Raw genomic sequence first — 22765 nt, forward strand, 5'->3', positions numbered from 1 at the left:
TGTTATATAGATTGCATCTATCCACGTAAGAAAAAATTTAAAAAAATTTTTGACTTACACCATTATGACTTTTACTCCTCCATATGATGTAATAATAAGAAGAAAAATATATATCCATAATTATTATTTCTTTATACTTATCGACATCGTGATGTTTTAAGTATTAATTATAAACAAACAAAATGAGCGACAATTTTCTTTCCGAGAATCTTTTATTACCCAAAATACACAAAATTTGAAAATTTCAAAGGAATCAGAAAGAATGCTGTTATACTACATATTTACTTAAATTTGTATTGAATTATCAAATTATAAGTAATTAGTCGCAAAAAATTACTAATTACGTAAAAATTAATAATATTTAAGTAAAAGTAAATTACACATTGCTAAAAAAATTGATAATTTGATGTCTGTTAAGTTAGCATCCTTTCTCCACAAAAACCGGAATAACACATATGTAGAAATTAAGTGCTCTTTATATGTTAATTATGTGCTCTATTCAAAATTTTTGTGCTCGAGCAGTTTTGTGGGATTGCATCAATTGAAAGTAGGGGTGCTAGCTTAACGTAAGCTAGTACCCCCATTTATTAAAATTACATATAAATAAAATAAAAAACTCAATATTTTAGAATTATGTACTTTTTATGTGTTTTCAAATGCCTCAAACAAAATTAATCTATCTGTAATAGTTTAAAAAATTATGATTTAAAAAATAATTATATATATGTTAACGTTACATGTATGTGTATATAGGTATATTTCTTAATCCAGTAAACATAATATTTCAAATCGCGACACATAACGTTTTAAAGACGTCATTAAGACGTTTTAACAATTGCTAGTAAAATTATTTCAATATTCAATCTTTGATTGCGGGCCCTTGCTCATTACGTTCATCAAAATATTCTAATTATTTAAATAAGCGTGTTAGAAGCATGTCTTTCAATTGCAGCTTGCTTTTTGAACAAACGGATTGGTTAAAGTGGATTTTAATCGATCATTTATCGGTGTTTTTCAACCATCCGTTTATACTGTTTTCTTAGGCAAAATCTGTGAGTAATGTATTACTTTCTTTTATGTTTTATCTCAAGTGATTCGAGTTTAGTTATTTAATGTTTCATGTGCAACACATAGTCAAGCAGAACGGAGACGAGTGTTGTATTATCTGTATGTATATATTACAGTTAGTTAATAAGAGAATATTTTATTTAAAAATAGCCCAAATATTTTAAAACATCCGACTAAAGCAGCTCCTAGATAATGAATATTATTGCACAATCTAGAAATATTGTACAATATAATTGTACAATAATATTGATCGTCTAGGAGCTGTTTAACGTAACGCGAATCACTTGGTTATATTATGTATAAACATATTGTATATTGCATAAATGTATATTATTCTTTTACAGATTGCTTCAAGAATGTTGAGGGGGGGGGAGAAAATATTATATATATATATATATATATATATAGAAATTACATGTCATATAATAGCTCAATTATAACTTGCTTTCTAAATTATACTTTTTTAATTAGCGCGGACCACACACACACACACACACACACACACACACACACACACACACACACACACACACACACTGTTATGCCATAACTTTTTTTTTCTTTATTGTATTTCATGGAATATTGTATTGTTTAATAAAGGACACGAATATCTTCGTGGTCGATTACATAAATCTGTTTTTTTCATTTTTACAGATACATTTTTTAGTTTTTAACATCTCAGTTATGTAATTTCACTTTTGTAAAAGTCTATTATACTATTGCATGAAAAAATGTTTTATACTAATTATTGCATTATTTCTTATTAATAGAAAACTCTTACAATAAACACGGAAACATGCATGTACGGAACATTGATGTGACGAAGTTACCAAAATTGGTTTTACGTAAAATTAATCGACAGCTGGAGACAAATGGACGGCAAGCATTACAAAAGCTGAAGACTTGAAACTCAAATACGAGGTAATCTTATCACCATTTAGTAGTACACAGTACTGCTGTAAATTATAAAATTAAAGTTATTTCTTTTTGCACAGAGACATATAAGCAATATTAAAAATTTTATTTCCGTTTTCTCTTCACAGATGAAACGATATATGAGGTGCCAGGTAACGATTATAGATATTGGTATTCGGATGACAGTAATGCCTGTGAAGAACTTCCATTCCACATTGTAAATTGGGATCTTCAAAACAGTCAGAATGTATCAACAGAGAAGTCTACCAAAGATATCTGCACGCTGTGTACTACAAATGCGCGAACACATATTTTTGTACCCTGTGGTCATCTTGCCTGTTGCATTGAATGTATCGAACGTTTGGAACATAAGTGATGTCCGATATGCAATACTACTTATGAAACTTGTCTTATAGATAGAAAACTGTAAGAAGCTGTCTGTTTCTGAAATGTCTTAGCATACACAAATTTCAGATATTTTAAATCTAGTGAAATTACGTAGCACGCATTATTAAGTTTTTCTTAAATCATTTTCTTCATTATTACTAGTACATAGTTCTTGTAAAAAAAAAGTCGAATATCCGAAAACGTCAAGTAATTTTCAATCTCACAAATTAAGTCTGTATTTATAATTAAATTTAGTCTTTGTACATATAAATAAAAACTAATTTCCTAAATATTAGTGGAATTATTTGTTGAAAAAGGACAAAGTTTTTATACTATTGATTCAATATATATTAAAGTGTAGAATCAGTTTATACAATAGAAGATATAAGTTTCCAAATTTTTTATACGTATCTTCAATTTTTTGAGACGTGCAGATAGGAAACTTGTAAAATACATGGCCCTTCTTTTTCTGCAATAACTTGAAAAAAATTATACTCTTAAATAGTGCGAAGCAGGTCAAACACAAAAGCTTACTTATGCCATAACTTTTCTTTTTCTTCTCTTTAATATATTTTATAGAATATTAAAATTGTTTAATAAAGAACACACGCAAATACCTTTGTGTGGTCGACTACATAATTTTATTTTTTTATTTTTATAGATATTTTCATTTTTAATTTTTTTACAACTTAATTTTCAAATTCCACTTTTCTTTCAAATTCATTATGCTATTGCATTAGACAAAATTTTGTATACTAATTGTTGCATTATTTCTTACTTATAGAAAACTCTTACAATGAACACGGAAACATACCTGAGCGGAGTATTGATATGACGAAGTTTCCAAAATTGGTTTTACCTAGAATTGATCAACAGCTGCAGACAAATGGACGGCAAGCATTACAAAAGCTGGATAATTTAAACTGTCAAGTTTAATAAAAACTCTCTTGTATTTTTGTACTCCGTGGTCATTTTGCTGTTGCGTTTAATGCATCGAACGTTTGGAACGTTATCGATGTCCGGTATGCAATATTATATTTGTGAAAAGTATTTTAGAGTTAGAAAACCCGTAAGAAGCTGTCTGCTTCTGAAATGTCTTAGCATAAGAAAGCATTTTTTATATTGGTATTGTTTTTATTGTGACATTCATATTTTTGCAATTACACTTATATATTTCAGTTTTGTCTTTATTATAAGCACAGTTATGTACTATGGCGGTGTCCACATGAGTTTAAACCAATTTTTTTTATATGTAATTGTCCTTATCAAATAGTCTACAAAGAGACGAAAACTAACGACGTTATAAATGTAGATTCGTTGTCAGTGCGACAGAAATGCAGATCTTTTGTTTAAAATTATTTTTATTTTCCTGTAAGTTAGTTCAGAGCGGAAGACATTTTTTTCATCTTTTTCTATTTTATTTTTATAACGATTAAGTACCTTTCAAAATGTAAATGAAGATTCTAGTTCCTAAAGTTGTTTATGCGTAATATATGCAGCTCATTGTAATTAAATACATACATTTTACCTTTTGTGCAAGAGATACATGACCAAAGATAATTTGATAGTCTTCCTATGTATAGATACATAAGTATATGTATAAATGTATAATGCGCTGCCATGTGATATTATTTTTCTAACGTTTCGCCGTATACATTATACAACAATATAGAATCTGATTCATCACTGAAAATAAGGAATCTAATACTTCTTCGAATATTGCTAGGAATGTTATTGAACTGCATTCTTGTATTTTTACAAAATATAAAAATACACAATACTTACTGACATTGCATTCGACATAAAGCTCAAAGAAGCATGTTTCTGAAATAAAAATAAATTTTTACTGTTTAAGATCGCAAACTTTAGCATCGCGACGAAGTCGCGTTCGGCTGCATGTCTGCACATGCATGCCTGCAGTAAATTCAGTAAAGTAATATTCGCGTGAAATGCCGTTCAAGAATTGTCACGGAAATATTCGGTATAGCATGGATCTTTCGGGATCAACTTTCCAGAAACTTTAACTTTGTTATCAATAATAAAGTCAAACAACAATGCTAGAACAAAGGAATGATACATGCTATACACAAAGCACTCGAAAACAAGTGACGACCCCGTCGGGTCACCACGCAGACGGTGACGTCAGCTCCATGACGCGAGACTCCGACGGCCAATCACCCTCCCGAAATTCTGAGAAATGAGTTAAAAAGTTAAAAAGTTAAAAGAAATGAGTTAAAAAGACCGCCGCTGCGCCGCGGAATCGATTTCGCTCGCAGATCACCGCTAGTATTTTTATGCAACCGCCTTGCTTTACCGCTCATCACCGCTTTTCGTTAGCTTAATTGCTATATCGCCGCTTTCGCCGAGCTAAACTCTGTGCGCGCTCACGGTATTTTGCCTGAAAGGGAAACTCGTGTAAATAACTGTACATATATTGAACATTAAACTTTGTATTTCTGTACTTGCTGTTCCTCTCCGTTTCTTTTGTGGTCGTCCTCTACCGCGCGCTATCTCGCGCTACCGAGCGCTCTCGAACATTTTGGTCCTTCGAGCCGGATCATACCGGCACCCGCGAATTCGGGAGTGCTTCCGCAAAGAACGACCGCAGCCATGAGCATGGACCAGAGGGCCTTGCTGAGCAGCCAGCACGACATCCACGGCCGCATCTCCCGTTCCATGGACAACCTCCGGAAGCTGGGTGCAGATAAGGTCACCCTCGACGCTGTGAGCACCCGCATTCGCATTCTCGACGACCTGTGGGCAAAATTCGAGTCAAACCATGACCTCATTCGGGCATGTTACGGGCAACTCTACAACGAGAGTGAGTACGCAAAAACAGATTTTGTCGACACTGTTGAGAACACTTACGTGCATCAGCATAGTCTGCTTACCGGTCTCGCGAACAAACTGAAACCCGCGACGCCCAGAGTGCCAGCTGGGCCGGTGCAGAACAACGAACACTCTCCTAAGACCTCGTTGCCCCGCATTACGCTGCGCGATTTCTCAGGCGCGTACGAAGACTGGCCGTCGTTTCGTGATCTCTTCCAGTCGGTCATCGGCAAAAACTCCGCCATCTCAAACGTCGAGCGCTTCCACTACCTTCGGTCGTGCGTGAAAGGCACAGCTGAAAAATTAATTCGATCGTTAAACGTAACCGGAGATAATTACGAACGCGCATGGGCAATCTTAGACAAGCATTACGAAAACAAAAGGGAGTTGATACGCTCCAACTTTGCAACGTTCACCGCCGTCGCAAAGATGAAGGGAGATACCGCCGATGAACTTAGCCGAATTTCCAACGCCGCGACGGCCGCTGTTAACGCGCAGGAGAGCATCGGCCGGCCTATCGAGTCCCACGGGATGGACCTCTTCAACCACCTCGTAATCGAGCTCTTTGATCCGCGTACGCGTCTCGAGTGGGAGTCCTCCATCTGCGACTCCATCAATCCACCGGATCACACGGCACTCACAGACTTTATGACCAAGCGCATACTAACACTTAATGCCGCGAAATCGAAACCCGCGTCGAAAGCCACAGAGACACGATCCGCGAAAACTCACGCCGCGAAACGTAGCTTCGATCCACAGTGCGCGTTGTGCAAGGGAAGGCACACCCTAATGACGTGCAATGATTTCAAGGCCAAGCCGGCCAACGAGCGTAAATTTTTCGTCGAGACTAATCGGCTGTGCTACAACTGCCTCGGTAATCACATGATCGCGAAGTGCCAATCGTCAAAAACGTGCCTGACGTGCAAATCTAGGCACCACACAATGCTCCACGAGGCTCAAGTCCCCGCACCGAAACCCGTGGAGCCGACACCCGCAGAAGTCAGCGCACTATCCGCAGTGCGTCAAGACGAAGATAGCAAGGCCGTTCTTCTGGCAACCGCGCGGGTGATGGTCGCCGACCGCCTTGGAGATCCTCACGCCGTGAGAGCTCTAATCGATCAGGGATCTGAAGTATCGATTATCTCCGAATCTCTGGCTCAGCAGCTCCGCCTTAAACGATCGTACTCCGCCGTGTCAATCTTCGGGATCGGCGGCTCAAAATCGGGATCGACCCGCGGGAAGGTGACGGTGAGCATCACCTCCATCACGACCGGGTCCACAATCTCCGCCGTCGCGTTCGTTCTGCCGCGTCTTTCGCTGTATCAGGGCTCGACTACGAGGCGCGCTCCAGCGTGGCCACACATTCAGGGACTTCCTCTGGCCGACCCGCAGTTCCTGGATAACGATCCAGTCGAGATACTCCTTGGAGCGGAAGTCTGCTCCATCATCTTCGAGGACGGTATCCGCAAAGGCGGGCCTGAAGCGCCCATAGCGCAGAAGACGGTCCTCGGGTGGATCCTCTCGGGGGGCTGTGGTGCAACAGAAGGGCACCGCAGTTCACTTCAATGCACTGCCGACCACGAGCTAGTCGATCTAGTGCGCCGCTTCTGGGAGCAGGCAACCGACGTCTCCGCTCCCGCCGCTCTCACGCCCAAAAAGGAAGAATGCGAGGAGATCTTCGTGCGCACCCACGAACGTACGGCCACCGGACGGTACGTCGTGAGACTCCCGTTCCGGAAAATTCCAACGAGCCTGGCTGAGACTCGCAAGCCGGCGGAGCGCCTGCTGTCCACCATGGAACGACGATGCGACCAGGACTCGCGGTTCGGTGAGCTCTACCGAGCCTTCATGCAGGAGTATGAAGACCTGCAACATATGACGGAGGTGAGCACCACCGAAGACAACACCACCGGGAAGTGCTACTTACCATACCACGGAGTATTCAAGGAGGCCAGCTCCACCACCAAGCTCAGAGTGGTGTTCAACGGGTCGCAACGCACGAGGTCCGGTGAATCGTTGAACGCTCACTTACACGTTGGAGCTAATCTCTTGCCCGCGCTCGCCGACGTGATCTCGCGTTGGCGCCGGTACCGCGTAGCACTCGTGTCGGACATCAAACAGATGTATCGCCAAATCCTCGTGCACCCTGAAGACCGCGGATTCCAGCGAATCCTATGGAGACGAAAGGTGACCGAGCTACTGCGCAAACTACTCCTGAACACGGTGACGTACGGCCTCGCGTGTTCACCGTTTCTCGCGATCCGGTCACTTATTCAATTGGCTAACGACGAAAAAGCGCGATATCCGCAGGGCGCCGTCGCACTGCTCGAGGACCGTTACGTCGACGACGTCCAGACAGGGACGGACACAATACCCGGCGCGATCGCGTTGCAAACTGAACTTCGCGAACTTTGCATGGCGGGCGGGTTTCCGCTTCGGAAGTGGTCGTCCAATTGCGAGGAAGCTTTAGAAGGCATTCCCCGGGAACACCGTCTGTTTCAAGAACCGCACTCTTGGCAGAACGAAATTCAGACCACGTTAGGTCTCCTTTGGTACCCGAGCGAGGACAGCTTCGCGTTCGCGATACACCCGCGCACGATAACTCAGTACACGAAACGACACGTCCTCGCGGAAACCGCACGTCTCTTCGACCCACTGGGATGGCTCGCTCCGGTCATAATCCGCGCCAAGATATTAATTCAGTCTGCATGGCTGCAGCAGCTGGATTGGGATACTCCGCTCCCTTCCGCCGACGCTCACCGCTGGGAGCTCCTCTTCAAGGAACTCCCTTTGCTCGAAAGCCTCCGCGTGAATCGCTGGCTCGGCACTGGCACCGAGAACCAGCACTTGGAAATACACGGCTTCGCCGACGCATCCGAACGAGGATATGCCGCAGTCGTGTACCTCCGCGTCTCCTCAGACAACTTCCAGGCTGTACACATCCTGGCCGCCAAGAGCAAAGTGGCACCGGTGAAGCAAGTGACACTGGCGCGCCTCGAACTGTGTGCCGCCGCGTCACTTTCGAATCTCGCAAAGCACTATCGCAACACTTTAAGTCTGTCCACAGCACCTGTCTTCCTCTGGTCAGACTCTAAGACCACACTGCAGTGGATCCGAGGGCACTCTTCCCGCTGGAAGACCTTCGTCGCAAACCGCGTGGCTCACATCCAGACGCAGATTCCCGACGCTCAATGGCGACACGTCCCAGGGCGGGACAATCCAGCCGACTGCGCCTCGAGGGGGATCGCACCAAGTGAGCTACTGCACCATCCCTTGTGGTGGACGGGTCCAGCCTGGCTCCAGGAGGACCCCTCTCACTGGCCGTGGTGCAAGCCGCCACTGAGAAGGTTGAAGTCGAGCCTGACATGCTACTCAGGTTCTCATCCCTGCACCGGCTACTGAGAGTCACGGCCTGGTGCTCTCGATGGCGACACTCCGTCGCCCGCACGACGCTCACGCTTCAACCTGACGAGATAGATGAGGCACTGTTTCTGTGGCTCCGCGTGGTGCAAGGGTTGCACTACGCCGCCGAAGTTACCGCAGTCGCCTTCAACCGCACTGTACCACTGAGGAGCTCACTGGTGCACTTAAATCCATTCCTGGACGACCACGGCGTGTTACGAGCAGGAGGACGCCTGAAGCACGCTCCGCTACCTCACGATGAGAAGCACCCAATGATCGTCCCACCATCTTCATGGCTCACTCGATTACTGATCGACTCCTGCCACCGTCGAACGCTGCACGGGGGAGTGCAGCTCACTCTCGGGCTCCTCCGCCTTCGATTCTGGATCCCTCGAGGTCGGACCGTGGTCAAACAGATGCTGCATCGGTGCATCACGTGCACGCGATGGCGAGCGGCCACACCGCAGCCGCCCATGGGAAATCTTCCTCGAGGACGAGTCACACCAGCGCGCCCGTTCCTCCGGACCGGCTTGGACTACGCCGGCCCCATTCTCATCCGCACGAGCCGGGGACGAGGGCACAAGGCCCACAAGGCCTTCATCGCCGTGTTCGTCTGCCTCAGCTCCAAGGCAGTGCATCTCGACGTGGTCTCCGACTATACGACGGATGCATTTCTAGCTGCATTCCGTCGCTTCACAGCACGTCGAGGCCTCTGAGAGGAGATTTACTCGGACTGCGGCACCAATTTAGACGGCGCTGACCGAGTTCTCCATAACATGTTCCGCGCGTCATCCGCCGACGGCCGTCGCATCGCCCATTCTGTCACCTCCGAAGGTGTGAAATGGCACTTTAATCCGCCTGCCGCACCACACTTCGGCGGACTTTGGGAGGCAGCGGTGAAATCCACGAAACATCACCTGCGATAAGTGATCGGAGAGAGCACACTCACTTTCGAGGAAATGTCCACGTTCCTCGCACAAGTCGAAGCCTGCCTGAATTCACGACCGCTGCAGGCTTTATCTGACGACCCGGACGATATTTCCGCACTCACACCGGGGCATTTCCTGATCGGCTCCCCGCTGCTGGCCGTGCCCGAGCCTTCACTCGAAGAGACTGCCGACGGCACGCTATCCCGGTGGCAGCACATTCAGAAAATGCGCGATCACTTCTGGTCTCGATGGTCACGGGAATATATCCACGGGATGACAGCCCGGCCGAAGTGGCACAAAACCGAGGACGTCCCGGACGTGGGAGCCTTGTGCCTCGTACGCTCCGAGAACACTCCGCCGAGTCGATGGCCTCTCGCCCGGATCGTGAGACTGCACCCAGGGGACGACGGCGTGGTCCGCGTTGCAAAGATTCGGACAGCCACCTCAGAGCTCGTGCGCCCGCTGTGCAAGCTCGTGCTACTTCCCTGGATCAAGGACCAGCCGCCGCCGACGGATGCGTGAGCCACTCGACATTCACGATTGTTTGATTGTCGGTCTCGGCCCTCAGCCTATGTTTAATTGTTGTTATCGGCCCGCAGCCTATCCTTAATTGTCTTTGTCGGCCCTCTGCCAATGTTTAATTATCTTCGTTGGCCTTCTGCCACTATTCACAGTTCACGTCGTAAAATTACTTTCGCGCATCACTTTAAGTACGTTTGCAGTTAATAATATTTTTTTTTGTTTTAACGTGGTTTGTCGTGCAAACCCGTAAATCGGGTTCTACGTCAGGACGGATTGCACCCGTATCATTATCAACGGGTGCAGCAACTTCTTGCAAGAGATGCAGAGCAGCGCATCTATTATTGTGAAGGTACTTTTATCATCTTTCTTTAATGTTTACGCTGCTTTTAACAAATATTAATTATCGGCGAAATACACAGGGTTTCTCGCGCAGTGTCGACGGAACGCTCTTTTCCCCGACCGCATCCTGTGGACGGATGAAGCGACCTTCACACCAAATGGCGTGTTTAACTCTCATAATTTTTTATTATGGAGAGGTGAAAATCCGCACGCCATTCGCCAAGACGCGTTCCAATATCGCTGGTCGATAAATGTATGGGCAGGAATAAAAGCAAACCGAATTGTAAGTAGTAAGTTTATGAGTTAAAAAAGTCCGTCTTTGTATCCTTCACAGTCTTTTCAAATTACACTCTTTCTATGATTTTCAGATCGGTCCCTACATTCTCCCGCCACGTTTAACCGGGGAAATTTACGCGCGGTTTCTGGAAATGAGTTGCCCGGTCTTCTCGAAGACGTTTCCCTTCGTGAACGGGAAGAGCTCATTTTCTAGCACGACGGGGCTCCGGCGCATTTTTCGCGACAGGCGCGAAATGTTTTAGACGCGCGACATCCGGATAGATGGATGGGTCGAGGTGGCCCAATAATTTGGCCGGCGCAGTCGCCGGATCTTAACGTGCTCGTTTATTTTGTTTGGGGTTACATCAAAGATTTAGTCAAGCACAGGCGTGGTGGTACAGAAGCTGAGGTACGAGAAGAAATTCTCGCAGCTTTCGGTACCATCACGCCGGAAATGGCGCACCGCTCGACGCGCAATATCACTCAAAAGGCCGAACTCTGTATACGAGAAGGAGGAAGGCACTTCGAACACTTCTTGCATTAAAATATGAAAATATTTTAATGCAAAGTAGATTAAACCTACTGGAGACACCACTTAAAAAAAAATGCGCTATGCTATCTACCGCAAGGTGGTGTGGAAATGATAGCGCTCTATCATTTTCTTGCCACAGAAAAAAAAATTATTTTTTGGCTTGCGATCTTATATCGCGATTGCTATTCATGCACAATTCACACGCAAAAAATATCATTCCAGTGCTAAGAAAACCAATTACTCCATTTCCCTTCTTTTAACGGTCATCTTTGCAAAAAATATTTCATTTTTATAATAATTTTAAAATACATTCATTACTCTCTTTACTTAAAACAAATAATATTCTAAATTCTAATTGTTTAACTATTTTTAATTAAAAATATAAAATTAAAACAAAAATTTGATTCGCTTATTATTTTGACTTTTCTTTGATAAAATGGTATAATGTTTTTTGAAGGAATATAAATTCTTTTTTCTAGTACATGATAAAGACTTTTTCTAAAATTTGTGATGAATACATTTTAAGATTATTATCAAAAAAATATTCTTTCTTAAAGAACCCCGTTACTAACCAAAAGAAAAAAAGTAATTCCAGAATTACGATTGTGTGTACATAATAGAAATTCAAGTATTAAAATTGCGTACATAAGTAAAATTCGGGAATTACAATTATGTACATACTTTTAATTCTCGAAAATTTTTTATGTCATAACGTAAAATAAATTCAGAATTAATATTTTGTCTAGACATAAATGTAATTCTGCATTTTCAATTATAGCTTAATAATAATTCGATAAATTATAAGTATGTCTAGACATAATAATAATTTCTTTTCTTTAAATATCGATTTAATTTGATAGAATTTTTATGATGATATTAAATAGTAAAATGGCGTGCTGTATACGCACACGTAAAAAAATATTATTCTAGTGCTAAGAAAACCAATTACTCAGTTTTCTCTTCTTTTAAGTAACGATGATCTTTACAAAAAATGTTTTCTTGATAATATTACTTAAAATAAAAAATATTCTACATTCTAATTATTCAGTTCTTTAGTTAAGAATACAAAATTAAAACAAAAATTTAATTTGCTAATTGTTTTGATAGAAGTCAAGGCTATGAGGGTCAGACGCAGATCACAGTGCGTAATATCAGAAATAACTGATTTATTCGTCGTTTTGATACATTACATCGATCCGTATGTTTCGGCTCAGCTTTGAGCCATCTTCAGCAGTAGTTACAGAAGTTAAGTTACACGTTCTTCGTACCGTATGGTGAGTTAACTGATTCAAAGTTAAAAAAATAGACCAATTGATCCATATCTGTAAATTTGTTTAATTAATGTTGAGATATTGAAAAGATCCCTTAGGAAACTCACCATTCGGTCTGAAAAACATGGAATACAGAGCCATGCGTACATAATGAATATCTACTCTCTGCGAGAAGACTTGACGATCTTGTCGACACGACACACAATAATATGAAAGGTCTTGCAAGAAGAGGCATGTCGTAGGTCAACACACCGGCGAAGATTATAACAAAACACGATTTGACACCGTCACAATATTGCATGTACCAATAGTAAAACCCCGATTTGCCAACGACCAAAGTTCATGAGCATGGATTACAATTTGCTCAAAATCGTGACATATGCATGATGCAAAAAATCCGTGTCATTTTGAGACGGTGTCAATTCGTGCTTTGTTATAATCCTCGCCGGTGTGTTGACCTACGACACGCCTCTTCTTGCAGGACCTTTCATATCATTGCTGTGCATGTGTCGTGTCGATAAAGATCGTCAAGTCTTCTCGCAGAGAGTATTCATTATCTATACATGGCTCTGTATTCCACGTTTTTCAGACCGAATGGTGAGTTTCCTAAGGGATCTTTTTAATATCTCAACATTAATTGAACAAATTTACAGATATGGATCAATTGGTCTATGTTTCTGATACTTTGAATCAGTAAACTCACCATACGGTACGGAGAACGTGTAACTTAATTTCTGTAACTATCGCTGAAGATGGCTCAAAACTGAGCCGAAACATACGGATCGATGTAATGTATCAAAACGACGAATAAATCACTTATTTCTGATATTACGCACTGTGATCTGCGTCTGACCCTCATAGCCTTCTCCTATTTTAATCTTGAGGATCCTCATATTATTTTATTTATTATTTTGACTTTTCTTTGATAAAATTTTATTATGTTCTTTGAAAAAATATAAATTCTTCTTTCGAATACATAATAAAAACTCTTTCTAAAATTTGTACATTTTAAGACTATTATCAAGAAAATATTCTTGCTTAAAGACAACCGTTACTTACTAAAAAAAAAAAGGTAAATTGAGTAATCGCTTTTTTAAGCAGTAGAATTGATGTTTTCCTGTGTATGCATGTGCACACATATGTACATACGTACACACAAAAAAATTTTCTGTTGTTAGAAAATTTTATTTCTATTTAAAAAAGGCGAGAAACTATCATCGCTTTGGACAGGGGCCCGGCGTTACGCGCCGCTCGTGCGTAATCATCGCCGCTTGTAGTAAACAATTGCTCGCGCGCCGACCGCGGGGCGGCCGCATCTCGCCGCGCGCTTGGATTTGGCAGAGGGCGGGCTAATACGTCGATTTTTAATTACTAATGTTCGAGATCCGTCGAACTGTCCTACGCGAAACATCGGCTCGAAAACATTATTATATTTAACATCGAGAAATACCGATGTTTGTGGTTCGAGCTCTGTCGAACTTGATCAAAACATACGTACCCCGCGATCCTCGCGCCCTCGAAGCCCATCGATCGCGATCACGCGTTACGAGAGTGCTCCCTTATTTGTCGAAGCACGGAAACATCTGTTGTGACGCGTGATGTGACCATACGGACGAATAGCGATTCAGCTCTCATCGCTCGTTCCTGAAAAACCACCCTCTTGAGTAAACGGCGAACTCGCTCGCCGGGCATTCAGTCGTTGCTGAGGATTCCTAGCCTCAAGTCGTGGGCCAGAACTCATAGCCGAAAGTCGTCGCGAATCAATCCTCGTCTAAAGACAGCACGGCTCTTTCCCTCTTAAATCGCTGCTTGAATCGCTACTCGCTCGTTTCGTCTTAAAGTGCGGATCAAAGTTACTTATATTTTTTCATTAAGTGTGCTACTTAGCAAGGGGTCCGAATACTTCCGGTCGTGCTCCGCTCGCGATCGTTCTTCTGCCGCGCGCTCAAGATTTTCGTTCGACGCGTACAAGATATCCGCTCCGCGAGAGGCTTCGATGCGAGAAGCTGAGACAAGATTTCCGTTCGCGATACCTGGCAGAAAAGTACGAACGACTCAGAAGATTTCCGAATCCGCGGCGCACGATCCGTTGTTCTCCCTCGCGTCTTTTCCGTTCTTGAAATAAAGACTATATATTTCTTTGTGCAATCTGTGTTCCGAGTGCTTTAATCCTCATTCCTCCCGCGAATTTACGACTCGCGTTACACACGCTTCTTGCTCAACTCTGAGCGGAATCCAGATTCAGGGCGACCGTCGGAAAGCGACGCCCGAACAATTAATAACACGTCAACTATTGCGAAAATTGCAAAATGGTACATGACTTTTCGACTCAGTTTGGCTCGCTCTATCTAAATATGAGAAAAGTACTAAGAATTCTGGGGCACCCTGTATATATATAATATTGTTAACAAGCAATTTGTAAAATTTTCATGTTATATATTACTTCTAAAAAATTATATCAAAAGTTCCACAGAAATTATTAAACATATTAATGTACTTTTCTATAAAATTACTATGCAGTATACAAAATAACATATGGACTAGCAACATAATACTCATTTAAAACTTTTTCTGCATCTTTACAGTCGTCATACTGTATCCATTTATTATGTCGATAACTAATAGCGGTGTAGTGTCCAATATCTTGATCCGTTGAATGTGTGGTTTGCTTTGCAGGTGCTTTAAAATTGACCATTCCAGCGAGACTATATTTATCCGTCATGAAAGAAAATTTAACTTTCTTTGGTATATCTGTCATGCTGCGTTCCCACTATACGCGTCGCGCGTCGCGTCACGACGCCGCGTCAAGAGTTATCCAATCAAAACGTTTCATTTTACGACGTCATTTCCGACAAGATCTTGCGTCGGAAATGACGTCATAAAATAAAACGTTTTGATTGGATAATTCATGACGCGGCGTCGTGACGCGACGCGCGACGCGCGACGCGTATAGTGGGAACGCAGCATCAGTTGTACAGCATACTGTTCTCCCGCACCAGAAGTAGAATATGTCTCCATTAAGATAAATTGTCCTGAAAATTAAAGAAATAAATTTAATAATATCAATTTTAAGTTTAAATTTGTATCTGTTCTTTTCTATTATTTAATTTTATTATATTTTTTAATTATACTCTGTATTGTGTTGTTTTCACATTAAAGAACTTAAATTAATAATCGAAATTTAAAGCAGTAATTTTATTTTTTATTAAATTTCATTAATTTAAAAGACCACTTTTATTTTAAACTTAATTTGAAGAAAGAGTTAGGGTGCAAACTGAATCTTTACATCGTGTAGATGTATTTATTTAAAAAACATTTTTGTTAAGTAATAATAAATTCCAAATGTAATAAAAAATGTTTCTCAGATATCATTAAATAATTTAAAAAATTGTATTTTATACAGAGTGAGGCATCTAAAACAGGTTACCTGAATAACTTGCTTGCTTTTGGTGAAACAGAAATAAATGTATCAGACTAATTTTGCTTGGTATCAAGAGGGACATAATCTGAGGTAAATAGTTTTTTGTAGGTAGAGTTGTGGAGAATATGCAAAGATCAACTTCGTTTTTTTAATAAAATTGTATAATTTTTTTACATAATATGATTCTTCTAGTTCTTCTGCATATAAAAGTATTAAGGTAGAATTATTAAAAAATTAATAGTTTACGAGACATTTTAAATTTTATTCTAACAAATTTTGATGTAAAATATAAAATATCTCATAAATTATTTATTTTTTGGTAACTGTACCTTAACACTTTTATGTTCGGAATAATAAGATGAATCAATTGGTGTAAAGAAAATATATTGTTGCTTTGTAAAAAAAATTATGCAATTTGTAATATGCAACATATATTTTTTGCAAACCAACAATGTATTTTCTTTACACTAATTGATTTATCTTATTAATCTGAACATAAAAGTGTTGAGGTACAGTTACCGAAAAAATAAGTAATTTATGAGATATTTTATATTTTACATCAAAATGTGTCAGAATAAAATTTAAAGCATCTTGTAAACTATTCATTTTCTTATAACTTTACCTTAGTACTTTTATATGCAGAATAATTAGAAAAATCATATTATGTAAAAAAATCATACAATTCCATTAAAAAAACGAAGTTGACCTTTGCATCTCCTCCACATCTCCACTCACAAGGAAACTATTGACCTCAGATTATGTCTCTCTTGAAACCAAGTAAAATTAGTCTGATGCATTTATTTCTGTTTCACCAAAAGCAAGCAAGTTATTCAGATAGCCTGTTTTAAATGTCTCATCCTGTATTTTATTCTAATAATTTTACATAATAAACATGAATACATACCTGTTTCGGATATTGTAGTGCTTTCCAATCCGTTACAATTCGGTTGAATACATAAACGAAATCATTGAATTGTAATATCCTCTTCGATTTGATTGATATTATTTTCTAATAATGTTTCCAGTTTAACCAACACCAGTGGTAATGTTTTTACTCCCTGAGGACAACCTTTTTCACATTTGGATATTTCCTTAAATGATAGATAATTCTGAAACAAATTTCTACAAAAAAATCCAATTGTTACTTCACAACCAATAAAAATACAATTATTTGGTAATATTTTGTTTTCAAATATTTCTTTTAAAATTATTGCACGAAGACTGTATGATGATTTTTTAATACCGTGAAATACTATTTCATTAATTAACTCAAAAAATTTAAAATTTTTTGTGGGGGGTTCCGTTTGCCTACAATCCCGATTGCCAACAGCTTCGTTTGCCCACAACATTTTGCCTACAGCTTCGTTTGCCGACATTCCCGATTGCCTACAGAGCGATTGCCTACAAGCATTATTGCACACATGTTACAGTTAAAAATATGAACGTACGTTTGCACACATGGCCAAACACATTGCACACATGACTTTATTGCACACAAGCAGATTGCACACATGACATTATTGAGCACACATACATTGCACACATGACTTAATTGCGCGCGTACACATTGCACACATGGTTATATTGCACACATGAAATAAAACAATCATCTTAACACTTTGCACACATGACATTATTGCGCACATACTCTTTGCACACATAACATTATTGCGCACATACACATTGCACACATAACATATTGCACACGTACACTTTGCACACATAACATTATTGCGCACATACATTTTGCACACATGACATTATTGCGCACATACACATTGCACACATGGCTATATTGCACACGTAAAATAAAAAATCATATTAACACATTGCACACATGACGTATTGCACAACAACACTTTGCACACATAATATTATTGCACACATACATTTTGCACACATGACATTATTGCGCACATACACATTGCACACATGGCTATATTGCACACATAAAATAGAAAATCATATTAACACATTGCACACATGACGTATTGCACACGTACACTTTGCACACATGACATTATTGCGCACATACACTTTGCACACATGACATTATTGCGCACATACACATTGCACACATGGCTATATTGCACACATAAAATAAAAAATCATTTTAACACATTGCACACATGACGTATTGCGCACATACACATTGCACACATGGCTATATTGCATACATAAAATAAAAAATTATATTAACACATTGCACACATGACGTATTGTACACATACACTTTGCACACATGACATTATTGCGCACATACACATTGCACACATAATATCATTGCGCATATAAAATAAGAAAATCATATTAGCACATTGCACACATAACGTTATTCCATACATACCCTTTACACACATGATATTATTGAGCACATACACATTACACACATGACTTTATTGCGCACATACACATTGCACACATAATATTATTGCGCACATAAAATAAGAAAATCATATTAGCACATTGCACACATAACGTTATTGCGCACATACACATTGCACACATGTTCATCCCAAGTCTTAAGGAGAATGGAAAAGTTAAAATAATGTCACTGTGATGTCATATTGACCAAACTAATGACTTTTCATCACGATTGAAATCTTGATTTTAGATGACTTAAAACAGATTTTATATATGCTGACTCCTTTTTTTATTATAATATTATAATATTATAATATTATAATATTATAATATATATAATATTATAACTTTTGATTTTTAGATAATGTGGTATTCTAGACAACATGCATGTCTCAATGCAAATCTGGACAAATGACGTCATAAAGACATCATAAAGACATGTTCAAGACGTCTTATGATATAACGTCTTTAAGACGTTTTAGGCCGGTTTTCATAGGTTGGTATTCATAGTTGAATTTTATATTTAATCCCATCTTAAGTACGATCTGAAGATGTTATGAACCAATCACAGAGCCGTATTAGCATCTTAAGACATTACTTAAGACGGTCTTAAAATAAGAATTAGTCGGTTTTTATATTTAAGACCAGCGTCTTAAGTACAATCCTAAGATGTTATTAACTAATCACAGAACCGCATTCGCGTTTTAAGACATTACTTAAGACGGTCTGGAAATAAGATCCGACTATGAATACCGGCCTTAATAATGTCTGGTATTGGGAGTTTGAACCATAGACTTATATAGATATAAACCGGCTTCTGCCGTAAGAGGCAGCGTGGGAACATGACGGCAGACATAGCCTCAATTGTAGTTATTTTTCTTTCTTCTGATTGCTTGGTAGGGATAGAAGTCTACACTAATAAAACTCTATAAAAATCAGTATATACACGTCGTCCGCCATTTTGGTGCCAACCGCATGTGTGCGTATGTGCGAAAGGTTATATGTTTTTGTATACGTCAATACGCCTTTTAGTCTCGCTATAATGAAATGGAGTAGACACAATGTGACTCCGACACTTAAAAAACGAATTCTGCTGCAGTTTGGTTTCCTTCTCTCTATTCTTCATGGGCCGGTCTATCTATATAATTCGATGGTTTAAACATTCTATTGATGATGCAAAGCATGCGCGAGCGCTCCTGGTGGCAAAATTTGAACTAGCTTAAAGTTGATACACTGGAGCTGATTGGAGAGACTTAACTTCCATAAGTCCCAGTCTACAATAGGTGTTTTAAGCCTCAAGCCCGAAGAAATTGACCAATCAAAGTCAATTATTCTTCTCAAATTTAACTGTAATTGAACAATTTCTTAAGGCTTAGAGATTAAAACACCTATTGTAGACCGATACTGAGTCTTAAGTACAATGAGGACCAAAAATGAGTTCCTTTTTCAATGTAGATGAGCTACCTTTCAGCCAATTACGTGTCTAAAAATGATGCGCTTATTTACACTTATCTATATTAAAAAAGAACCCATTTTTGCTCCTCAATGTACATACGTCTCTCCAATCGGCTCCAATAGGCGTGTTCAGCAGACCAAGCAGCTCATTAGCAGTCGAACGTGATTAGCTCTTACTTTTAGAACTAACCAATCAACGCAGTGTTGATAAAACGAATTCAACAGTTATATCTGCTGAACGCGACCAATGGCTGCGTTTTGCCGAACCTTTGCTAATTTAGCAAAGCGTAGCAATTAAGTGTGATTGGTTGGATCCAAAGGTAAGAACCAATCATATTCAATTGCTACTTTGCACTAACGTTAGCAGAGGTTCGGCAAAACGCAGCCAATGGGCGCGTTCAGCAGATCAAGCCGCTCAGTAGCAGTCGAACGTGATTGGCTCTTACTTTTAGAACCAACCAATCAGCGCAGAGTGTTGATAAGACGAATTCAACAGTTGTGTCTGCTGAACGCGGCCATTGTGTCTACTTTACACTAGTTTAGATTTTGCCACCAGGAGCGCGCTCGCGCAGCGCTTTGTGTAAAGTCACTAGATTTATAAAGTTTCATAATCATCCGCCATTTTGGCTCCATCACATAAAAAGCGTATATATATACGGGTACAATTTCATGATGACGTTGGATTCGAGCGTCAAATCTGGTCACGTGACTACGTTTGACGCTCTATCTGTGAAGGGGGCAATAGCATCAAACAGCCAGCATCCATGCTCGTTTGAACGTCTACGGAGTTATGGCTTAAGGTGCAAATTCATGGGACGCTCGTTTCAGCGTATCGCAAAATCACGTGATTTCGCGCTGACGCTAGCGTCAAGCAAAGAAAGCTGGATTTTTTCAGCTTTAGCGTCAAAGCCAAAGCAGCGCGAAGACGCCGAAATTTTGACGCTGTTTTCCTTTTCATGAATTTCAATTGACGCCGACGTCACGTGTGGTCATGCGATCTTCTTGCCGCTGAAAATGAGCGTCGAGCGTCAGCATGAAAAGGCACCTTTATGCACACAGGACCCGGAAACGCTTGTCGCGCGGCAAGGAGCAACGCGGTAGCCAATCAACGTGTTGTTTTTCCGTAAGAACCAAAAGTTTATTGACTATCGCGTCACTTTTTGCCGCGCGGCAAACGTTTCCGCGTCCTGTGTGCAGAAGCCATTATAATATGTGTCCGTATTTCATTGGTCAAGGTGCAATTTCATGGAAATCTGGTCACGTGATAGATTTTTGAATTCCCGCGTCGAATGGAAAAAACTAAACTGTGTTTAGCTTTGACGTTCGACGCTCATTTTAGTAAATAAAGTTGCAATTTCATGGACGCTAGAAACCAGCGGCAAATATAGTCACGTGACAAATTGCCGCTCGTCTAATGGAGGAAGAAGTAAGCAGCAAAACGTGCGCGTCGTGAAATCGTCGCTTGCGATTGGCATTCATCGTTGATTATTGAATTTCGCGGCACGCTGAAAAAGCTGAGACGGTCTGAACTTTTTCCCCCACTACATTTTTTTGACGTCGCCGCTGGTTTCTAGCGTCCTTGAAATTGCACCTTAAACGTAGTCAATGTGGATTGCGGTACTTTATAAATCTAGTGACTTTAAGTGACTAAGATAGAGAAGTTCTTGAGTTTCTAGAAATTCTCTATCTTGCAGCCAATTAACATGCTTAAAAAATTTGTCGTACACACATAAAATATCGGTCTTAGCATTAGCTTTATATGGGTAATGATGTAAACAATTATTATTTTGCTAATTTTACATGAGAAATGTTGACACTTCATTTGGACAATTTGTGTAAACATGTTTATGCATCACTATATCGTCAAAAAACATGATCATGTTTCTTGATAGTGATGCATAGATATATTCACGCAAATGTCAACATTTCTCATGTAAAATTAACAAAATAATAATTTTTTCACATCATTATCCATATACAGCTAATGTCAATACTGCATGTCGACGTGGCAGCCATGTTTGTTATGCTAGTGTTCCTTTTCCCACGGTAGATGTTTTCTTTCTTAATAGGCCAGTATTCATTAGTCGGATCTTATCCCTGATAACCACCAACGATAGAAAACAATAAAAAATTTCTTATCGTTTTTAATACGGTTAGTGAATCGTTTATTTACGATACTCTATCAGAAATTCACGTTACAAAATACTTGGGATTCTATTGTAAATGTCTTATCAGCTGCACATAAGTTTCTATCGTTTTTAATATATGGTTATATAGTGAATCGTTTATTTACGACACTCCCTCAGAAACTCACAGTACAAAATACTTGGGATCCTATCGTAAATGTCTTATCAACTGCACATCAGTTTCTATTGTTTTTAATATGGTTAATGAATCGTTTGAATCGGTTTTAGTCAATCCATTTTAATCGTTACAAATCCGTGAATTAAGGAATCAGATTCATACCGATTCATTTATTTCAATCGGTTTTTATCGTTTTGAAGAACGCCGGGAACGGGGCAACTATAGCGCCAGGAGTCGGAGGCCGCTGGGCTCGGTGTTCGGTGTTCGGGGCGGCTACTGCCAGGAGGTCCTTATAGAAAGAGATCCCTTCAGTTATGATACTGGATTTATCTGCTTTTCGCCTCGCAGAGAGTCTGCTTATACAGGATGAGGAAAAAGTGTGGAATCGGTGAAATATCTCGAAAACAAGACATTTTAATTAAGAAAAAATGTTTTATACATAAGTTGTATATAGGGCTTCAACAAATGCATCAAACGGTGGTACTTATTTGACCTTAAGCGTGTATGGAGGAGCTTTCAAGATCAACTTTAAAATTTTTAATGGAAACTTCTACTTTTTATTTAATATTATTCTTATAGCTCTGACGTCGAGAGCTTTTCAAAACATTGTCAATAAACTTCTTTTGGTTGAGTACTTTTTGAGATATGTTGACAAAGTTTAAGTACCGTCGGCATTAGCATTAGCCAAGGTGTACCACGTGGAGGTTGCAGCCTCAGTCAGATTTACACCCCGTTGTGTGTGTGTGTGTGT

At 40.1% G+C, this 22765-nt stretch overlaps 2 protein-coding genes, 1 long non-coding RNA gene and 1 pseudogene across 3 annotated transcripts; 3 read left to right on the plus strand and 1 right to left on the minus strand.

Annotated features, from left to right (window-relative positions):
- The first annotated feature begins 1722 nt into the window (after window positions 1-1722).
- On the plus strand, window positions 1723-4046 carry LOC143902150 (uncharacterized). The gene is made up of 3 exons (XR_013258270.1): window positions 1723-1989; window positions 2112-2409; window positions 3155-4046. It is a non-coding gene; the product is annotated as an uncharacterized LOC143902150 (long non-coding RNA).
- Window positions 4047-4222: 176 nt separating this feature from the next.
- On the minus strand, window positions 4223-5444 carry LOC143902149 (uncharacterized). Its single transcript, XM_077414852.1, has 2 exons — window positions 5262-5444; window positions 4223-5124 (listed from the first exon to the last, which is right to left on the minus strand). The coding sequence occupies exons 1-2, from the start codon at window positions 5442-5444 to the stop codon at window positions 4888-4890; spliced, it is 420 nt and encodes a 139-aa protein (XP_077270978.1). The 3' UTR covers window positions 4223-4887.
- A 184-nt stretch (window positions 5445-5628) lies between these two features.
- LOC143902113 (uncharacterized) lies at window positions 5629-8601 on the plus strand. Its single transcript, XM_077414818.1, has one exon. It carries the CDS (start codon window positions 5629-5631, stop codon window positions 8599-8601), a length of 2973 nt encoding a protein of 990 aa, XP_077270944.1.
- Window positions 8602-10371: 1770 nt separating this feature from the next.
- On the plus strand, window positions 10372-11211 carry LOC143902114 (uncharacterized; annotated as a pseudogene).
- Window positions 11212-22765: the final 11554 nt, after the last annotated feature.

Source organism: Temnothorax americanus, unplaced genomic scaffold, assembly GCF_048541705.1.
Source record: "Temnothorax americanus isolate GAGA-0224 unplaced genomic scaffold, ASM4854170v1 Scaffold38, whole genome shotgun sequence".
In the NCBI taxonomy this organism is placed as follows: domain Eukaryota; kingdom Metazoa; phylum Arthropoda; class Insecta; order Hymenoptera; family Formicidae; genus Temnothorax; species Temnothorax americanus.

Bases quoted from the DNA above. Each gene is read 5' to 3' on its own strand.
- LOC143902149 (XM_077414852.1), bottom strand. From the start codon at position 5,444: ATGGCGGAGTTTTTGCCGATGACCGACTGGAAGAGATCACGAAACGAC. The intron at 5,125-5,261 runs GTAAGCAGACTA...TTTTGCCCACAG, and splicing joins TCAGTTTGTTCGCGAGACCG to GTCGTCGAGAATGCGAATGC.
- LOC143902113 (XM_077414818.1), top strand. From the start codon at position 5,629: ATGAAGGGAGATACCGCCGATGAACTTAGCCGAATTTCCAACGCCGCG.